This window comes from Fringilla coelebs (genome assembly GCF_963513975.1).
Source record: "Fringilla coelebs genome assembly, chromosome: 13".
NCBI classification, from domain to species: domain Eukaryota; kingdom Metazoa; phylum Chordata; class Aves; order Passeriformes; family Fringillidae; genus Fringilla; species Fringilla coelebs.
In genome coordinates this window covers 17,383,588-17,404,233 of record NC_140039.1, presented here as the reverse complement: position 1 = coordinate 17,404,233, position 20,646 = coordinate 17,383,588, and the positions used below count along the sequence as shown (strand labels likewise).

The 20,646-nt window shown below is 42.5% G+C and overlaps 1 protein-coding gene across 1 annotated transcript in view; it reads right to left on the bottom strand.

The window, feature by feature from the left end:
* TAFA1 (TAFA chemokine like family member 1) overlaps nucleotides 1–20,646 on the bottom strand; it is a gene marked incomplete at its 5' end in the record, with an annotated part of 199,624 nt that overhangs the window by 22,872 nt on the left and 156,106 nt on the right. The window contains one exon of the mRNA XM_084214433.1: nucleotides 16,605–16,745. Within this exon, the coding sequence (XP_084070559.1) occupies nucleotides 16,605–16,745 (141 nt within the window). The remainder of the gene's footprint in view (nucleotides 1–16,604; nucleotides 16,746–20,646) is intronic.

The window sequence follows — 20,646 nt, the reverse complement described above, 5'->3', positions numbered from 1 at the left end:
AATGTGTTATTCTGGAAGCAATGCACGAGGGATATCACAGACTGATTAATCTGGTGCCTCAAAGACAAAAGAATTCATTTGGATGAAAAGGGGATTCTCCTCAGTGAGACAGAGAAAAATCTCCTTTTATCTTTTTCTTGGCAGAAGAGTGAAACACGAGGAGAAGCTCTTCATGGGCAATGGGATGCCATTATAGCTGCTGACATCCCCTGGCCAGGGCACTCAATTAGCCCCATGTCCAATTTCCTCTTTGGCCACTGGCTTCCATGGGCATGTTGTGCTCAGTCCCCTAAATATACAACAGGCACAACATCCCCTCTTCTGTCTCCTCCCGGTATAAAGGCCAGTGATGTGATGGACACCAGTGGAACAGCCAAAACAGGAGAATTTCAGCCTCTCTGAGGAGCTGGGACTGCAAACCTTCCACAATTCCTGCTGCTCTGTAACAAAGACAAACAAATCTTCCCTCTGCAAAGGTGAAGTCCAGGCCAGTGATGGTCACAGGATGTCACTGCAGGTGGTACAGCTTCAGCACTGCCAAGCTCTGCCCTCCAGCCTTCCCTTGGAAAACATATTATTGTAAGCACAGGTAATTTCTTGTAACTGTCAAGAGGCTTTATTTTTGCCTTCTCTGCTGTGATGAATTCCCTGTTAACCAGAATAATGTGACAAGGAATAATTGTCAAAGAGGTAAATTCATACTCAGCTCTTTTGATGATTTGGCAGTTTTTGAATTTGCACAGGCAGCAAGCAATGCTTTTTTTAATATATAGGACTTGAATAAAAACAAGTGTGGTCCCAGTAAAATACCCATTATACACATTTTATAATGGAAAGAGTTGTGGACAGATGTAGGTCAAGATTTCAGAGCAAGGATCACTCACTGTCACTCTATTTTGAGGTAGAACTTGCCACTCCCTGAAGATACTTGGTTTTCAAATCAAGTATAGGTGAACTCTCCTAGAAAATGAGACTTCTATGAAGGTCTGTTCATTTGGTGCATCATTATGCTCCACTTCATAAAACCTCAAGTAGACTCCTCTCAACTCTAACTGCTATTTCTGCTGTGAAGATGAGCAAAAGGGGCTATACTCATTTCTCATCAGGAACCCAAATCAACACTCCTGGAAAACTCCCATTAGCTTGAATGTGAATTGCCTCATGCCAGTACAAAGTTATAAATATGGAGCAGCACCACTGGCACTGAACTGACACTGTTGTAAAATACTGAGGTGTGATTACCTTGCCCTGTTTTATTCTGAGTGCTGCCTCAGTAATGCAGCTTCTGAGGCCCACCAAAATTTGCAGTAATTCCCTAATTTGCATCAGAGGTCTATCCTCCATTCCATGGCTGTTTAATGTCCCTGTAATTCCACAGGGCAGTGACACTGGGCACGTGGCTTTGGCATGGGGCCACCTGAACCACAGTGTTCCCTTTGCAGCATTTTATTAACAAAAGGCCAGGTAATGGAAAGAGTGCTCAAAAAGGTGTAAAAATAATAATAATAGCACTGAGATATCGATTTATAAGGGACTGGGTTTAGATTACAGCAGGATAAGCAATACTGAAATTCAACAGCAAGTTAAAAAAGGTATCGAAAATATTACTACAGAAGGAAATGTGAGACAGAGGGAGCAACAAACTGAGGCTGGAGAGGAGAACAAAATGGATCATCAGCACAAGGAACCCAGCAAGAAAGTGCAACACTTCAGCTTGACACCAGCCCTTGGCAAAGGCAATTGTTTACATTGGTGTTTTTCTGGCAGGAAAAAAGAGAAATGAGCAACTTGCACAAACAAGTTGGGAAAAGAACCAAGCAGAAAGCCAAGACCAAGGCCACAGTCTTCATTTCCACTGGCTGCAGCACAGCATTTCCCTGGAAAAGGAAATTACATTGAGAGGCACTGGCCTGAGCACCCTCCCCTGGAAACACTCAGGGTGTGCATGGCTGGAGATGGGAACAGAGACTGGAGAGATCAAAGACCAAAGGGGCAGCTGAGCCAAAACACATCATGCCACTTAATCATGTTTCTTTCTTGGAGGGATGAAGATTAATCAAAACAGAACTAAGAGTGAGTCTTTGAAAAAATGTTTAAGTGGCCACTCTTGAACTGCAAATTATTTGCATCAACTAGAAGATGAAACATTAGTTTTCCATTATGCTGCAGGAAATAGCAGCTTGCTAAATAACTCTTTTAACTTTCCTCTGGCACCTATTGATTATATCCAATAGAAATTAAGAGTAGAAGGCAATTAAGTTCAAAATTTAATGGTGTTCTGCTCCTGTTAATTTACTGCCTGACCTGATCAATACATTACGCTGGATAACAATCTATTCCACTGAGGCTTGGTTTCTCCAATGTCCCTTCCACTAAAATTACAGTAATGACAAACAACTAGATTTTCAGCAAATAATACTCACCACCCCCCCAAAAAAAACCCCCAACAAAACCCCATAAAAAATAATTAAAAATTGGATTATTCACTGTAGTGGTGAAAACAGCTTAAAACTAAATTGACTTTTACAGCACAGAGCTTGGACTTCATGAAAATATTAGATAAGCTACAACCTCAGCCAACAGAACCCTCTGGAAATTGAAATCTCAAGCAAGTTTTAAACATCTCACATACACAGCAGTACAAAACACCCCCCGCCCTTAATCTAGAAGGCAAAATTGAAGTGGGAAATTAAAGATCAATGGTAGTGAAAGCAACAATATTGTGCTGCTGTTGTTTCTTTTTTCTACATAATGGTTTAGGTCTCCAGGTGAATACACACAGCACAGACTTTATGTATAACCAGCTCCATCAAAACCTACAAGCACAAAGTTAATTTGCATTAGGTTGCAGGTTTTGTTGGTCCTTTCTCCAAAACCTTGTAAGCACTTTTTAAATAACTGAACTGTTTCCTGAAGGAAACAAGGACGTGGTGACACTTCTCACCTCCTTCTGTTCTCAGAGGTGGCACTGCTGGGTCCCTCAGTGCCACACAACCCTGGGTGGTCTTGGAGACCACAGAGATGCTCCTGCAGTCCTGTCCTGCAGGCAGAGTCCTTGGGGTGGGCTGCAATAGGACATGGAATGAACAACATACACAAGCCAAAATGTCCAAGGTAAAAAGAGGGTAGTTTATTTCTGAACTCTAATATTTATAGACTTTCAAAAGTGACCATGGGTTGGAGGATGGAATTGTTCCCTCTCTAGCTACACTGGTTAAACTAACAGTCTATTAATTCTCTCTTCTTTTAGAAAGGAATGCAAAACAATCATTATTTACATGAAAAGTGCATGAGAAACTCCATTACAAATAGGCAAACATCAGAAGGCTTAGGAGAACATAGAAGAACAAGGTGACAGGGGTGGACAATCCAGGTGCACATGGTGGCCAGCAGCCCAGCATTTCTCTCTCTGGAACATTCTCTACCAGAGAATCCCCCTGGGACTGACTCTCCCATGTGTGTCTGAGTGCTCTCACTCTTGCCTGTACAACTGGCTGAATTGAATCACTTTTTTTGGCAAAATTCAACGTGTCAGCATAAAGTCAAAACAAAATATGATGAGGTTTTCTGAAAATATCCTCTCTGCTGATCAGCTGCATCCCTACTGGCATTCAGTGTGTAGCCAGCACACCATTAATCACTATGAAACATTTTCATTTATTTTGACACCAAAGAGAAATTGGAAGGAAGGATATTTTTGGATGGGAATGAAAAGCAGACTGTAGGAATATCTCCTTTTACCTTAGTGTTTCCCCAGACTTACTGTCAACCACAACCCTGTGGAACTGCTCCCCATGCTCTGTTCTTATCTCATCCTTCACAGCTACAGTAACACTGATCTGAACATTGCACATCTTTAATCTATTTATTGTACATTCTTTCAGGTGTCAAAAATAAGGAAACAAATCCAAATATTTGAGGTTATTTACTGCATCCAGTATTATCTACACAGCAAGTCTGCTGACACTGAAATGTGGCTTCCCTTCACTCCTGTCTTGCCCACAGCCCAATTTTTCTTCCCACTACATAAAGCCTCTGCTCCTGCCCTTGCTGGATGCCTGCCTTGTTTTGCAGCATGAAATAGCAGACTGTATTTTTTTTGCTAGATTTCAGAGTGCAAATATAGCCCTCCTGGTCTCTGCAAAACTCTTGGGAAGAACCTCTCAACATCTATGGTGTTGTTTTCTTAGTGAAAAAACCCCAAACCAAAATAATACAGTAATAATTCCAGGCACCTGTCATTTTTAGCTGAAAAATTATATAGGAAGCAGCAGCATCTACATTCTTTGACATACTGCAGCATGCCATGAAGTGAGCAAATACAAGGGCTGACACAACCAAGAGATGTTGTACAAGCAGGACACCACACCAACGTGGCTGATTTGTATTCCACAAAAAGATACATGGAGCAAGACCTAATATTTCAGGAAAAGCTGGCAGAGCAAGTGCATGATCCATACCCTGAGCACAGGGATACTGCAGTAAGCCTTGCCCATAATTCTGCCCAAAACCTGTGGACTCAGCAGGACCAGGAAGGGCTGTGGCTGGCCCTCCTGCTGCTTCTGACCTGCCAGCACTGCTGATGTCCCTGGCTACACATTTCCTCTGGGTGCCTCACTACCAGACACTCATATTTAGGAGAGGAAAGCAAAAAATGTAAGAATAGCAGAACAAAAATGTAACAGATTTTGGCAAAATAACATTGATACTTCCTAAAATGGCACAGGTTCCCAGGAAAAGCACAGAACTGCACTCACAGTGAAGATGCAGGTCATTAAGATGCAGGTGATCCTTACAGGGTTTCTCTACTAATGATGCTATATTGAAATTGAAAGAGCACATTTATCACTTTGCACTTTTAGCAGCATTTAGTAACAGAGACCAGTGCATTATATTTGCTTCTTATCTCATACTATGCAAAGCAGAGCCCAGCAAATGCTTCACAGCTAGCAATTTATTTGATTTAGGACTGTATTTTGTGTCCATGAACAATCTGCTAGTTGAGTGTGGTGATTACACTTTGGTTATTTTAGAACTATTTGGTGAAAAAAAAAAAAAAAAAGTGAAACAGGGGACAGTTTGCTCTCTAGCTACTGCAGTAACATTTCAGTCATGCACCACTGAGAGTTTATTAGCTGGGTTGAAACCCTCCAGTCTAAACCAGCAAATTTATTCCTGGAACAGTGCTTCCTCACAGGTCACCATCTGTATGGATGAGACCTGAGACCTGGAGGTTGTTTACAGAAATTAATTTATATGGCTGTTTCTATTAGTTTAATAGTAATCCAATAATAAATTATTCTAATCCTATTTTTCTTTTAAAATGCCAGACTATTTTTCTTTGCAAACACATACAGGAAAGGAAAAAAAAAACCAACCTAAAAAACCCCAACTAATTAAAGAATGTTAGATCAGCAGGGCAAAGTCCCTTACAAGGTTTAATATATAAAAGCATTCACAGATAATTTTTTTCCTGTACAGAATATGCTTATTTTAACAGTTAGCCTGCATTATTTTTGTCATTTCTGCCCCAGACTTCAACATTGAGTCAGAGCAGCATTTTCACACCGCCTCTACTGACCTTTATGGGGCTGGGCTTCCTTTCACTCGGACGCCCAGGAAAAAGCCACGATCACTGCAGGCTGCTCCTGGCAGGAGGGAGGGAGGGAAGGGCAGCCTGGCAAATCCCCTGGGCTCTGCTCAGCCACAACAGCCCGGGGGTACCAGAACAGCCCCGGGGGTACCAAACCTGCCCCAGGTGCCAAACCTGCCCCAGGAGCTGCTCCCATCAGAGCAGGGCTGGGCTCAGTCAGTGCAGAGCAGTGGGAAGCTGCCAACACTAACTTCCTAAAGGTTAATACTCACAACTACATTTTGGCTGATATTTCCAAAGCTGCCTAGAGGGAATGGATGCCCAGTGCCCATTAGTTTTAATAGGAGCTGGGCAGGCACAGTCCTTGTGAGGGTAGGATTATTCCAGCCTATTACTGGTGGTGGCATAAGGTTTGATATTGCAGGAGCATGATTACCTGCTGGGAGCACTGAAGCTAATGCAGCTCCTATATTTTGGCTTGAAAATTGAATATGCAAAATGCATGAAGTGTGTGGCTGTGCTTACCATAAATAATGAGTTTAAAATGAGTGGCTCAGATGGAAAGGGTCTAACCCAAAGCTAGCTACAAATGAGTGCTCCTGATGATTTGAGAAATACACTGATAGGATTCAGGATTTCACTGAAGACCTGTGAATAAGGGCTGTTACATTCAGAGCTTAAGCTTCTAACCTGGTTTGTCAATTCACTCCTTCTATTAGGAAATTGTATCAGCTTTCAAAAGGTGCCATGAAACAGTAAACCACAGACCTGGGTGATTTGCAATTAGGTTTGAATTTTAGGAATTTCAAAACCTCCCCCATTCATTCTATTTATCCGACCTGGCTACACAAACCACATTTAGACCATGTCTATCGTAATCACAGATCATTTCTGACCACAGTTTCCATCAGGCCATGTGCTAATGAGAGGCCCAGCTGGGAAACCTGCAAACTCAAATGGAAACATTTTGCTAGAATCCCCACTTGTGGACACCAGGGGTCATTGGCAGAGTGCAAGCCAGGTAGCAAAACCATAATTTACTTAATTTGTGTTTGCAAATGCTGTGGGGTCTTTTTTCTGCAATGATCACACAGAATATACGAGGGCTGCTTCAGAGGAGTAGTAGAAGAGGATTCTGCAATGCTGCCTCATTATTGCTCATCCAGGGAAGTCCAGGATTGCCATCTCTGACAAACAGAATAGATTAAAAATATCCAAGTCAATATTTACAATGGAGAATTAATTGGTTCCACTGCTAAAGCTGATTTATCAGAGGTTATTGCAAATAAATGAATAAAAAAGAGATACCAATGTTGGTCAACCAAACAGTAAAAAATGATTGTATCAAATAAAGCCAAACTGTAACTAAAGACTTCAAGAGGGGTTTTTTTGGCCTCTAACATAAAAATGCATTTTATGAGTCTGCTGTACGGCATTTTGTCTTGGCTCTTATGTCTGTGATCCACCTATTGCTCACCAGTAGGCTGCAGTGTTATTTGATCAAATAATACCAATTAGTTTGCATTTTGTGGGTGAGACAAAAGACACTGGAAGTCTTCAAAATCAGCTGTCATCCCTGGTGGGAAGCTGCTGCCAACCCCCTCTTAGAGCTGGCAGTACTCTTCTAATTTCCAAGCTACATTTAATGATGGGGAGTTTATATCAATTAAACCCCCACTGCTTTCTTAGTCTTTCTCTGCCCAAAAGGATGGAGATTTTCTCCTCTGCTGCCCTGCTCCTGTGCTCTGTGGTGTAAAGCAGTGGTCACTGTCCTGTTCCCCATCCTGCTCAGAGCAAGGGGGACCTGTGTCCTTGGATAACCAATGTATATATTACATTATATTTATATTATATATTGGGTATACAGGTGCTCTGGTTTTAAAAAGCGTTCATCCAGTTGGCAATTTTCAAGAGGAGGAAAGGAAACTTCTAAAGGAAATAGAGTTCATTTGTTATTTGCATAACTATATTACACAGAACTGTATTTGATGGTATTTCATGGAGGGGTCTGGAGAAAAGGGAGAGAGCATTTTGTAATTAGAAAACCAACAGAGAGAGATGTTTTCTACTCTCATTTGAGTTAATGGGAGATTTGCCTTTGTCCTCAGTTAAGACAGTGTCATTTACTTCTCCATTTCATTCCTGAGTGATGGTTTGTGCTGATGTTTCACCTTGCTGTTCTTGAGTTCTGGGCACATTTGGAAAATAAAAAAAAAATGTACTGACCATGCACATGCATCTTGAAAACTCTGCTGTATGGTTGCTGCCTAGGAACTGTAATCAAAAGGAAATGATTACACAAACACACATATTAAAAGCAATCCATCTGCCTGCAGGATAGTTTTTATGTACTAATAACACAGGGCAGAAGGTGGAGCACAGCTCCTCTCCCCACCATTGTCTTTTCCATGATGGTTTCAAAAGGGAGAGGCAGCACTTTTAAAGCAATATTGAAATTTGCCATCCCCATCTTGCTTAACCTTGAGCAGTTATTGTGACAAACTGAATGGTCTTTGAAACCAGCTCCCAAAGAGGAATAATGCTTTCTTTGATACACAGCATTAGTAAACTGCTTTTTGACACCTGCATATGGAGACCTGTTCCAAACTCCAAAGGCTATTCACATGCTGAGTAGCACACTTCCTCAGCAAAAGGTCTAAGATTTGATAGAAATCCCTTGCTTGCAATGTCTTTACTTGATTCCTAAACTTAAGAAAATTCTGCAATAATGATGCATAAAAATCTCCTAAAGCAAACTCCAGACTGACAAACTGCTAAGGGGCTTGGGACCTACAGTGACCTGGTGGTACTCTGAGAGGAAAAACTGTAAATGTGTCTCTGATCAATTGTATGGATAATTGAGCCTCTGAAATCAATTAAACACTTGTTGACTTGCCTGCTTCCAGTGGCAGCTGCCAGATTAATTCACCTAGTTCAACACAACAGTCTCGGTGCTAAATTAGTGACTTCTATTTGAACTCTCTTCATCAGGAAAAGGAAAAATGATGTGTTTGCTTCCTTCAAAGATTTGGTCACTGCCTCTTTAAAATTCCAGTGTGTAATAGCTTCAGGTTCTTGTTTATTAAAGAGAGCCCACTGTAGAGGAGCATTTTTCATTCTTACTTAATCATCCACTTCTTTTGTGTTCAAACCCTAATCCTACAGACCACAATCAAGCCTTGTGAACCAGCTCTGTGTTTGTAGATGGAAGGTAGCTTTGAAAGAAAAGAAAAAAAGGCTTCCTGCTCTGAATACTCCAACCAGGTGTTTTCTACAGTGTATCAGAGACACCTGAAACACACAGCATTTCACAGTGCACCAAAACCACAGCATCTGATGCAGAAAAGATGTGTGGTGTGAGCTCATGCAGAATTAGCTACTTAATAACATGGCCTTCCCTGGCAGAGATGAGCTATCATCAGAATTCCTGCCAGGATTTGGTGTCAGAGGATACAGCACAGATGCTAACCCGACCCTAATGCTTCCCTAAGCTCCCCTTGGCCATGGATTAGCTGGACACTGGTCCAACACCTTCCCTGAGGACTGTGAGCAAGGATTAATAGCCAGCCACCATCCTGTTCATTTTCCTAAACCCTACACACTGTGCCCTCACTTGGCACAACCCAGAAAGTCTCTCAGGGTTTCAAGAGCCAGTTTACCCCAGCTGAAATTCTGGGTGTCCAAACACTTCCTGAGAGCATTTTGGATGCTGCCCTGGGGCTGTGCATGTGGGCTTTGCCACAGAAGGGAAAGATGAACCCAGGGCTTGTTTAAAGGCAGGCTGTGAAGGTTTAACCCTCCTGCTCCTAAGGTACCACACATCCCCCATCAGCTGCATCACCTCTCCACACAGGTGCAGTAAATGCAGCAAATCTCTTCCTGCTGCTGCCATGTAGGGCAGACACACACCAGACTGTACCTTCCTGATGGCTGGAAATCTCTCCCTCAGCACTGCTGGGTGAAGGGTGGCTGTGAGAAGCCTTCCTTAGCACTGCTGCAGCTGGTTTTGCCCCTAGATCTGCCATCTGTGTACTTGCACATGGGGCACAGGGCTGAGTCTCCTGTTCTGGGCTCAGTGAGACCCCTTGTCCTGGTTCCCTCTGTGCTCTCCAGGCAGCCTGACCAGTCCTTAACCTGAACCCACGGTCCTGCCTGTGCCTTCACCCCTTCAAGGCAATTCTTTCTAGGTTCTCTTTTCCCTTCCAGCTCGTGCCTCTTTTCCCTGCTGTGCCTGGCACACACTGGCATGGCTGGCTGCTCCCCCTGCCTCCAACCCCTCTTCCCAGGCCCTTCCAGTGCTGTGATTAACACTTAATGCTACCTCTCAAAGGACAAATCTCCTACTGTTTTTCCATTTAGCCTCTGGTGGGTTTATTGCAAGTATTTGAGCAAAAGGTTACTTTCCTCTGTATGAAGGTGAAGTAATTATATGTTCCTGTGTGTCTTCACACTGCTCCAGAGCCATGCCATTCCCTAATTTCACCATAGGGATGCTGTTTGTGCACCTTGCTTGGCTGTGAGGGCTCTGCTCCCTCTGAAATCTGCCAGCTGGAACCTGGGAAAGTGACCACCCCTCACAGAGATGGAGACAGTGCCATGACTTACAGCTTGTTTTACCCCTCTTAAGTACAAAACGAATTTTTTTTCCTGCTCAAATTGGGATTTAAGTGAGCTCTCTGCACTTCATCAGGGGTGGATTAGTCAGCTGTTCTACGAGCTTGATAATTAACAGGGTGGTTGCTTTGCTGTGCAGGAAACCACAGCGTCACTGGAAAAAGAAAGGAATACAAAACACAGGTGGGGAGACAAATGATAACTGCAATAAAGAGGTACTCACACAAACCCACAGCCAGAGGCTCTCACTGGCTGCACCATCCTCTCACCAGGAAGGCAGGAGCATCCATTCCCCTCTCCCCAGGGCTGCTGCAGTTTGCATGCAGCAGGAGCAGCACAGCCCTGGCTGGGGCATGGGGAGCACCCACCTGGGGAGCCCTGACTGCAGCCTGGCTCAGGTGAGCTGCTCCTGGAATGTCCTGCCAGTGTGCACCTTGATCCCAGAAAAACATCCCTGTGTGCCTGAGCAGCCCTGGGTGATGTAAGGCACCACCCATGGCAGGGTGGCTCTGCAGAATGTACACAGAAATACACACACACACACACATATTACATATATATATGCATAGCTATGGATCCATATGCCCACACAGAGATTTGTTTGCACATCCCCTTGCTCAGGGAGAAGCAGAGCCTCTCTGCTCTCCCCAGGCTGCTCACTGATGAGCTGGGCTCAGGACATGAGGCTGTGCCCTGACACAGAATCTCAGCCAGCACTGGCAGGGTCAGGCACACACATCCCCTCTGCTCCCTTCAGCCTCTGCAATGGGAAGGCAAATTGGTAATGAGAGCCCCTGTGCCTGGGTAAATGAATTAATTACTCTGCATGGCTGCTGCCAGCTTTGCTTCTGCTCCCTCTGAAGTCAGCACCTCTCAGGATCGGGCTGGGATTTCAGGGTGGCTGCAAGGGCGTTTCAAGAAGACATGATCTGGACAAAACAAAAGCCTAAAATATTTCAGTAAAGTTAGACTTCTCTCCCCCCCTGTTCTATTTCTTTAATAGCACATGAGATATTCTGTGACTTTTTCTGAACTTGCTAAATGGATGTCAGTGGAGAAGAGAGACAATTTTTTCCTCCTTACAAATGAAGTCATCTGAATTCACCAAATAAAAATAAATACGAGCTTACTGCTTGGTTCCAGTGGTGCTGCAGAAGGACAGGGCTATAGATTTTCCCAGGAGTGTGGAATAATTCACCAAGGCTGCTCGTTATTCATATAGACAGTGAATTAATAATAGGGGACCCTGAGATCTCTTCTTATCTAGGCCGAAGCACAGCTAGAGGGATGAGAAGCTGACTCCTTGGATTTCAAAAAGCATTTTTCCCCCTTTCTTCAAGAAATAAGAATTGATTGAAAGTATTTTCACAGAGTGGGGAAAAAAAAAGGCTTTCTGGTGATACCACCTAAAGTACACATTAGATAAATAGAAAACTATTGGCTTTGTGACTGTGAACTGTTCTCACTTGATGTAAGTGCTGATAGATACAGGATTATCTCTAACAAAGCATTTACTAAGGACCTGACCCAAAGTCAATAGGAGTCTTTCATTTGACTCTACAAGGCTTGAATCCTTGAATCCTGCTTTCACTGCAGGCAGAGCCAGGAAGTGTCTGTGCATCCCATGCCCACCTCTCAGTGCTCTGGGAGGATGCTGAGGCTGAGCACCAGCACCAGAGGGGCTGAGCTGCACCTCTGTCCTGAAGGAACACTCCTGAATTATGGATGCTTGCTCCATAATTGGTGTCTTACCCATAATTTAAAAATAAAAATAAATTAAATGATGTCAATTACTGTCTGCCTAGGGAGAGACAGACCAGATGAGACCTTTTTGTTTGTGGGTCCTGGGTGGGAGAAAGCAAGGCAAACACAGCAAATGGAATGTGTGCTGTGAGTGCTGTCCTCTCTCAGCTCCAACTACTGCACATGAAAAAATAAGGATGAGCAGCACCAATTATCCAGCAGCATGACTGGAGAGGAGTGAGGTGCTGGCCAAGAGAGGATTAAAAGTCAGGGAGCTTCCACTGGTCAGCAACCTCATGTTTGGCTCGGTAGTGCTGCCCTGATGAAGTGTGATGTAAATTCCAGTGTGATGTCAAACCAGCCAAATGGTGGCTAGTGATCCTCAAGCTAAGAGAAGTGATCCTCAAACTAACAGAAATCTGCAGCATGTACATGTGTGCTAATATCTCACACATTGTGGAATGAAACTTGAGGTGGTCCAGAATCAATCTGTGAAAAATGAAATACTGGCTTGATTTTATTTTTCTGTATCAGTGAATGACTTTTCTTTCCCCTGATGCATGACTGGTGTAAAACAGGACAAGAGCAAACCACGGAGATGAAACCACTAATCCTGCTGCCTGAGAGTTAATGCTTCACATCCTGTGTTGCAGAAAATGTGGAATGGGATCACCTCAGGTGTCTGCAGGGGCCTTTCTTACAGGTACAATTTAGAGGGAGAGATACTGCTAAGAATTTTAGTAGCACCTTCCTTTTTCCTGATTGGTTTTCACCAGTGTTAAACCCACCTCATTTCCTAAAAGCACTGGCAATATGCACAACCTGCATGAAAGTTCCTTTGTGGCTGATTTGAAAAGCCAGTGCAGGTGCTTTTCTGTTACTCCATACTCTGTGGTCCAACAAATTTCACAGATAATTATGCAAGAAATATGAGGTTGCCTGTGAAAGAGTTTAAAATAGCCTGGAAGAAGATTGAAGGGAAGGGAACAGAAAAATGAAACATTAAAAAATATGTGTGTCTGAGAGCACTGACTTTAACACAGTAAACTCCAGTATAGATGAACAAATTATATATTATTCACAAGCCTTGAAGAACACACAGACATAACCACCTACTGACTTTACAGGATGCTTCAATACCACTTGAAAGGTTATGGTACAAAGCATGATATTCCCAGTATAAAAGTGACAGTATTAAAATTATATGTTTTTTTTTTTTTAATAGTAATGACAAAGAAATAAAACCTCAGCCCACAGGAGAAATTGCAGCAGTGACAGAGATTCCTGCTGAGGTACCTGAGGGCCTTCATGAGCCCATGGGAAATGCTGGGCATTGCTTTCCCCTGAAAAAGGGACTTGCTCTGGAGAGGTATTTGGGCAAATGAAGAAAATAATAATATCCATGGCAGAGAGCCGAGCAGCCCGTGGTATGTGCTGTGGCCAAGTGGCAGGCAAGATAAATTGTAGAGAGGGAAGGGAGCAAACAAAAAAGACCTTGAAGTAGTGAAGGGAATCATGAAAGTAAATGTGGAACAGAATAGGCAAAGAAACAGAAAGTGGTGTCTGTGTTTCATGGCAAAGTTTGGCTTTTGTTTTGGTCCCACTGTTGCTACTGCATAATTCACTGGTGATGGAGGCAGCTTTTAGGACAGTGTCTATGAATAAAAAGAATCATTTATGATTTCTGAGGCTGCCATGGCCTGGCCTCACTATACTTTATGAAGATGAGACCCCAAAGAAAAGGTTTGCAGGACTTGGCAGGAAGTGATGCTTGGGAATACACATCAACTTCATGTCCTTCACAGCACAAACAACCTCAGCCTGAATTTTGTCCCGTGCAGGAGGAGGACTGAGTAACAGCCCTGTGCACTGGGATGGTGTGCTGCCCATGATCAGATCCCACAACAAAAGGGACAAAAGGACCATTCATCAGCCCTGACACTTATTAAAGATGTTAAGATGACTCCTGCAAATTATTGTGCTCTCTGAAAGGGAGCTCTCCACGCAGCCCAGCTGTGTCCCAGAGCAATAGCTGGTAGGAGTGGAAGGCAGTGCAATCTTTCCTCTGCAACTTGGACTCAGACTGCCAAAGCAGCAGCCTTGAGGAGATGTTTTCTGATGAGATTTAACTGGGAAGCATCCAAAGCTTGATCCCAATACCATTAAGTCACAGTTTGACCGGGCAATACTGAGGTTCAGCCTGCTTTATACACACTAGTACACAGCCATGGGCTGGAGATGGCTCAAGGTGACAACCAGCCAACAGCCAAACTGCTCCCAGTCCTTGCACCTCTCAGAAGTGTCTTTGTTTGGGTGTGAGTATATTGTTTGAAGTATTATATTGTCAGTATATTGCTGAACACCTGTGGATATTTAGTCAGGACTCGAGCAAGATTTCTTAGTGACACATTATTGAAATTATCTACATTTACACGCTGTAAATAAAACCTAGTGTGAGATTAAGCGCCCTGAAACCTTTCAATATGGTGGACAAAGAAGGCAGAAAGTTGCAGGTGACCTTTTGAAATGTTCTCATGCACAAAATAAACAGCAAATCCCAAATCTTTGTGTGAATTAAAGCGCTGACGTCAGTGGGACTCCCATGGGAAGTTTTGGGAGTTTGTCTTTACAAGAACAGAACCACCAAATTGGAAAAAGTTTTGACTTAAACCAGGTCAGTATGTCAAAAGCCACAAAGCAAAGTCTGGGATAAAACAAAGGCCAAAGCAAATGTCCCTTGGATTAATTTTCACCAGCAGCATATTGGGCTTTTGAACTGTTCTCCAGCCATCTACAAAAGCAGCTATGGGCTGACTACAACCAAACTTGAAAGGGGAAGACATTCCTTTGTAGTTCACGTTTGCTGGCTTTGAAGTCACAGTGAGTCTTACCAGTGACTTCAATGGGACTTGCCTTACTCTTTCATATTAGCCATTGTTTTATCCTAACTCCTTTCAAAATTCCAGACAATAACATTTCTCTTTATTGTAATCCTGACAGAGCAATTAGGCTCCAGTCCACACCTGCACCCGACTTTTTTCTTCACACAGCACTCTTTGAGCTTCTCTTCTCTGAACAGAGTTATGAGGGCTGAATTAATGGTGTCTCTCTGCTCTATCTGCTGCCTCTGTATTTCATGACCTGATGAAGAACATGAAATTCTTCAAGGCTTGTACAGCTGATCTTTGGTTACAACCAGCCGTAGTTTTCCCCTATGGTTTTATGAGTGTGCTTAGCAGAAAAAGAAAAGCTTCTTTTTATCAGGGTAATTAGGCAATAACAGAATGACAGGTTGTGGACTAAAGCATAATCATTCACAGGTGCATTCATAGCATGGTTTTAATAATGAGTTCAGAAGCTGAATTGCATTCCCAGTGTAACAAGCTATGAAACACTGCTTCATAATTTAAAAATGTGTTTTTTAAACAATAAAACATTTCCTTTCGTATCTTTAATATGTAAACCAGATATCCACATGCCAGAAATACCTGCTGAGAAAACAAGAGATTCTCATTCCTCTAAGGGAGCCCCTAATCTCTCACCTTCATTGGATCACTCCCTGCTCCATTCTAATGCCTTGGCAGCCTGGGATTGAGGAAAGGCACACAGAAGAAAAACATTTTCCCCAATATTTTCTTGCAGAGCTCCCCACTCTCGCCTGGGGTGAAGTGGACCCCACCACTTCACTCATGGAATTCCAACATGGAAAGAGTGAGGAGAGCCCAGCACAGAGCCCACAGTGCTGCACAAAACCAACCTGTGGCTCTCTGAAGCACCTGTGGGCTGGTGCAAGCAACACAACTCTCACCAAAAAGAACAGTGAGGGATTTTTACAAGATACTCCATTGCACAGAGCTGCTGCATGAGGGATTCTGCAGCACAGAGCAGCTTGTTTAGGAAGGGTAACTAATGGGATTAGTACCACTCACTCCCCATCTACTTATGAGATTCATATTTTGCTAAGCTCTTCCCAGCTGTAGCTCTCCCCCTGACTGCTGTGTGGTTTCACCTTGCAGGGCTGGCAGGGGAGCCACAGAGAGGAAAATACCCTGTGGAGCTAAACCTCATATGCAACCCAGACACAAATAACATGATGCTTCTCCTTCAGAAAAAAAAATTTAAAAAAACCAAATCCCCATGACAAGCAACAGCAGCAGTGATTTTAAAAGAGAAAGATTTTTTCCTGCTTTCTGTAATGTTCGTTTCAGGACCAGAATACAGGATTCATTTATTTATGTTATCTTGCCACTGACTTTCCAAATTACCAATTAAATCAAAATGAATAGCAGTTGTCCTTTGAAATATTTATGAATCAACACTAATGTGGCACCAAAGGGGCCCCATGAAGTGACTCAAGGGATAATTTTATCCAGGTATTTATCAATAATAAATCCCTTATACTCATCTGTAAAGCATCCACACTGGGCAATATTCTTACAGTTTTTAGTTAAACCTTAACATGGTCCATGTGCACAGAACTATGCACAGAAGTAGAAAGAAAGTGGTCTAAATATGTACTTATGCTTACAGATTTTTCTAATCCTTTAAATAAAGAACAAAACAAAATTCTGATGCACAATCTATGGACTTACAGCTTTCAAGCTCTAATGGATGGTACACAAACAGAAACATATACACAGGAGGAGCTACTTGCCATCAACACAGGAAGGTCTGTTTCTTGTAGTCCCAGCCACTTTCCCAGGTAGACAGGAGCATTTTACTGTTTGTGATCTTTCCTCAATTCGATTCTTATTACAGCATCTGTGTGCTGCTATAACTTCACACGTTCCTCCTTCTGGCAAAATGAAAATAAGAAGAAAAAAAAAAAAAAGAAAGAAGAGAGAATATTGACACTCTGATTAGGAAGAGCAGCAGTGGCTAATCAAAGCACCCAGGCGTGCTCCTGTCTGTGCCTCTGCCCAGCTTCTGTACAGGTGGGATTACAGTTTGATTTCTGTCTTTTTGTGTGCTCCCAAATAAGCCAGGTACTGCTACGCTACATTTTTAACAGAAAACCTAGATAAGTTCCCTTGCCTTTCTTATATTAGAAGTCTCTGTGACACATAATTTTTGGCCTAAAAATAATGCTGTCAATGTCTGGGCCTGAAGAAATGTAGGTAAAGTACTACAGAAAATGTGCAACCACTGTTGGTTGGTTTTATGTTTGTAATATTGGAAACCTTTTCCCCAAATATTTTCTCATACAAGGACAGAGACTAAGGGAATCAATCAGAAATAAGATTTTTCTTCAAATATTTGATTCTGTGCTAGTACTCAGCCCTCAGGGAAGGACAGAGTCTCCTCAGATTACAGGGTGGCCCAACAGCATTCCCCTTTGCTCCTCCACCCACTAGATGGGCAGATTTCAGGCAGGAAACATTTCCACTGTGTGTGAGATCATCGAGTTTAATTTGTCTCCTCCCTAATTGTTCTTTCTGAGCATTTGCAATAGTTTTATTGGGAGGAGAGCGCAGGGGGGTGATCGGCAGATCCGCGGTGGCTTTGGGCTTATGAGCGCTTGGTGTTTGTGCCATATGCTGAGCACAGAAATGAAGTGCCAGGTGAGCCATTCCCCTTCACCTCAGCTCTGCAAGGAGACAAACACCACGGTGGGCTAATGCCCTGCCCAGGTAATTTCTCCATCCCTCAGATCAGATTGCATTCAGCTCACAATCACTGAGTGTTTAATGGTGGCAGGCTGCTCCCCACAGATATCTGGCTACTTTCTGAAATTGCAGCACAAATTTGGCAGGGTTTGTTTCAGCTTAGTACAAAACCTCACGTGCTGCCCACTAAAGGGCAGGATGTGCAAGATTTTCTAGAAGAGCTTTATTTCTTCATGCCATTAAGAATTGCTAAGTGCACGGTGCTTTTGCTACAGCATGAACCACATTAATCCTATCTTTGGATTTCACTCTTTTTGAAAGAATATTGAAAGCTTTGGGCACTGTGTGCTGCGTGGCCAGGTAGGAGAATAAGAAGCTTGGAGATGCTGATGCACATCTGGCTGTGAACAAAGGGTTTGGTAGAGGTCTGGCAGTCCAGTGGCATTTCTCCACCAGGAATGAGTCCTGGTACCTGGGGTTTCTACAAATGTGGCATTTTTAGTGAAGCACTGGGCAGGTAGGCAGGGAGGATTCTGCCTTGCCTGGTGTTGGTCACATGGGGGAGTTTGCAAGAATGAGATTAACTCTGTAGTAAACACTGAAGTCATCTGGAGAGACAAGCTGCTGCACCTCTTAGTAATTAGGTGCGCTTGGGCTGCTGACACAAGCTTTTTGAAAGCCAACAGGAGCCAAAAAAGAGAGATCCCAACAATTCAGAGAGCCATCTTCTGACAAATGGGCTTTGGAGTGTATCTGAGGAGTAAGAGGAATTGTGATAATCAAGTCAGCCCCAAATGCTTGCATTTTCTTTGAAGCAATCCTTCACACAAACTCCCTGTTCCCCTATCCAAATCGTATTGAAAGCAATGAAAAGATTCTCATTGGTTTAATCCATCTTATGGTCATGCCCTAGGAGAAGAGAGATTTGTGATTTTATTGATTGCAACTTCAACAATAAAGATAATGTACACAGTAATAAGCATTTCTAATTTTAGACTACATAGACTGTGTGGTAAATATTTGTGAATAACCTAAATGCTTAATTTGCTCTATAAAATTTGTTGTATGAGTACTAAGAACCACATGACCTAGTCTTGCTTATCTGGTTATGAATTCAAAATAATGGGTTGTGGTGGAAGAGCTTTATAACACCTTTAATTGTTATGTGGAAGCTCAAGTTGCTGGAGCAGTAATGAATTTAGCTCAAAGTGTGTAGTTGTCTAGGAGGGGCAAAACATAATGACACTATAAAAGCAATGAAAAACCATTTTTTTTTAACTGCTAGAAAGTTAAACACATTAATTGGAAGTTTTATCTACATAGACTATAAAAGTATGCAAATATTAATAATTATAATAATAGAAAGACCCCTTCCAGTGCTGACAGAGAAGAAAAAATCCACCTCATGTGGAGAAAATTCTGGAGGTTATACAGCCTGTTTTCCTGAAAAATCTGTCAAGTGGGATCAGATATTTGCATTAAAGCATGTTTAGCCTATGGATGCCTACTGGTAGCATTGCATGCAATGTGTTTTCTTATATGGATTTTACCAACCATGCATGTACACGTGAGACTTTTAAAAAGCCATATACAAAATGGGAATAGAGACAGATATATGGACACAGTGAGAATAGGAAAAAAAAACTCATTGAAAAAGCACACTCCTTACTACATCATTCACAGAAACATATATATCACAAATATGTTGAGGGTGGGAGGTTCTATTTAAATCTGCTTCAGCTGCATAAATGAGGAAATTAATTGAGTGGGGAAAGGAACTCAAATCCATCCTCAGGTTTCCACTGAAAACCACTCAATGTGTTCAGATGGATATGTGAAATACCTTTCCACTATGTGATTTTTTCTATTTCCAACTTTCTTCTTTTTGGGAAGGGGGCTGGAGAGCACCAAGAAATACTTGAATTCAGTATCTGAAGAATTTCCTGAGCCTTTTTTTTTCCCTTAATGGTTCATCTGGATTATGGGAAGACCTAGAAAGATATTACATGGCTGGAGTTCTGAGAAAAAATGGGAATTATTGACCTGATAGGCTGTGAGTGCAGCGAAAGTTTGAATCCTTGTCATAAACCCCACAAATGTCTCTGTTTTTTGAAGTTTTATGGTCTATTGAGCTACAGTAGCTTCTGGCTTTGATTCCACAACAATAGCCTCATCCAACCCATTCAAGGCAATAGGGGATTTGCCATTGAATTTAAAAGGAGAGGAAAGGGGTCTAAAAATCCTCAAAGTAAATGTCTTCTGAATGTTATGTTGACAGTTACATTTCATGAAGTGGCTGTTTTATCCACCTGGCCTTTTTAAAAAATAATTTCTTTCTGCCCCAAGAAAACCAGAAGATTAGAAATGGAATTGGAACTTGCAGATCAGGAAGAGCATTGATCTTCCTTCAAGAAGCTTCAGAGGTGAATGAAAATGACCTGCCATGACTTATATCTTCTTCACACCAAGCATCAGCAGGGATTGATAGTGAGAACAGCTGATCCTTTCTGAGCAGTTCACAGGAGGCCTCAGCTTTGCAGGGAGGAAATGTGACCAAAGCCAGAGGGACAGAACTGCCTGCCAGGGAGGATCCTGGAATGCTGAAGATGGCAACTCTCTGTGTCATTGCAACTCTGCTCATATTCCCCAGCCTTCCAGAAACCCTTGTTCTGCACAGACTTCAAACAGAAAACTGTAGAAACCAATAGATCATTCCTGCTGTAAAACAGAGGCAGCTGTTTGTTACCCCTGCAAATGGTTTCATTCTAATTGGAGAATACTAACTCCTGAAATAATGCTCATTTTTGTCTCTGTTACAAAGCCACCTTGAGTTTACACACCACAGAGTGAAATATTTTATCATGAGTATGAGTCTGTTGTGGGAGGCTGTGATTTAAAATGTCTAATCACCTATAAGGTCTGAGTGCCTGCCTGGCAGAAGCCAAAAAGCCATCTTCTAGTCATCTCTGTTTTTTATACCTCTAGCTAGGAGGTAATAATAAAAGCATATTTTGCACTTCAAAATTATAACTTGCCTCTGCATTCCAGCCAAGCCTGAACTTATCAGTAAACAAACATAAAAAAAGCAAA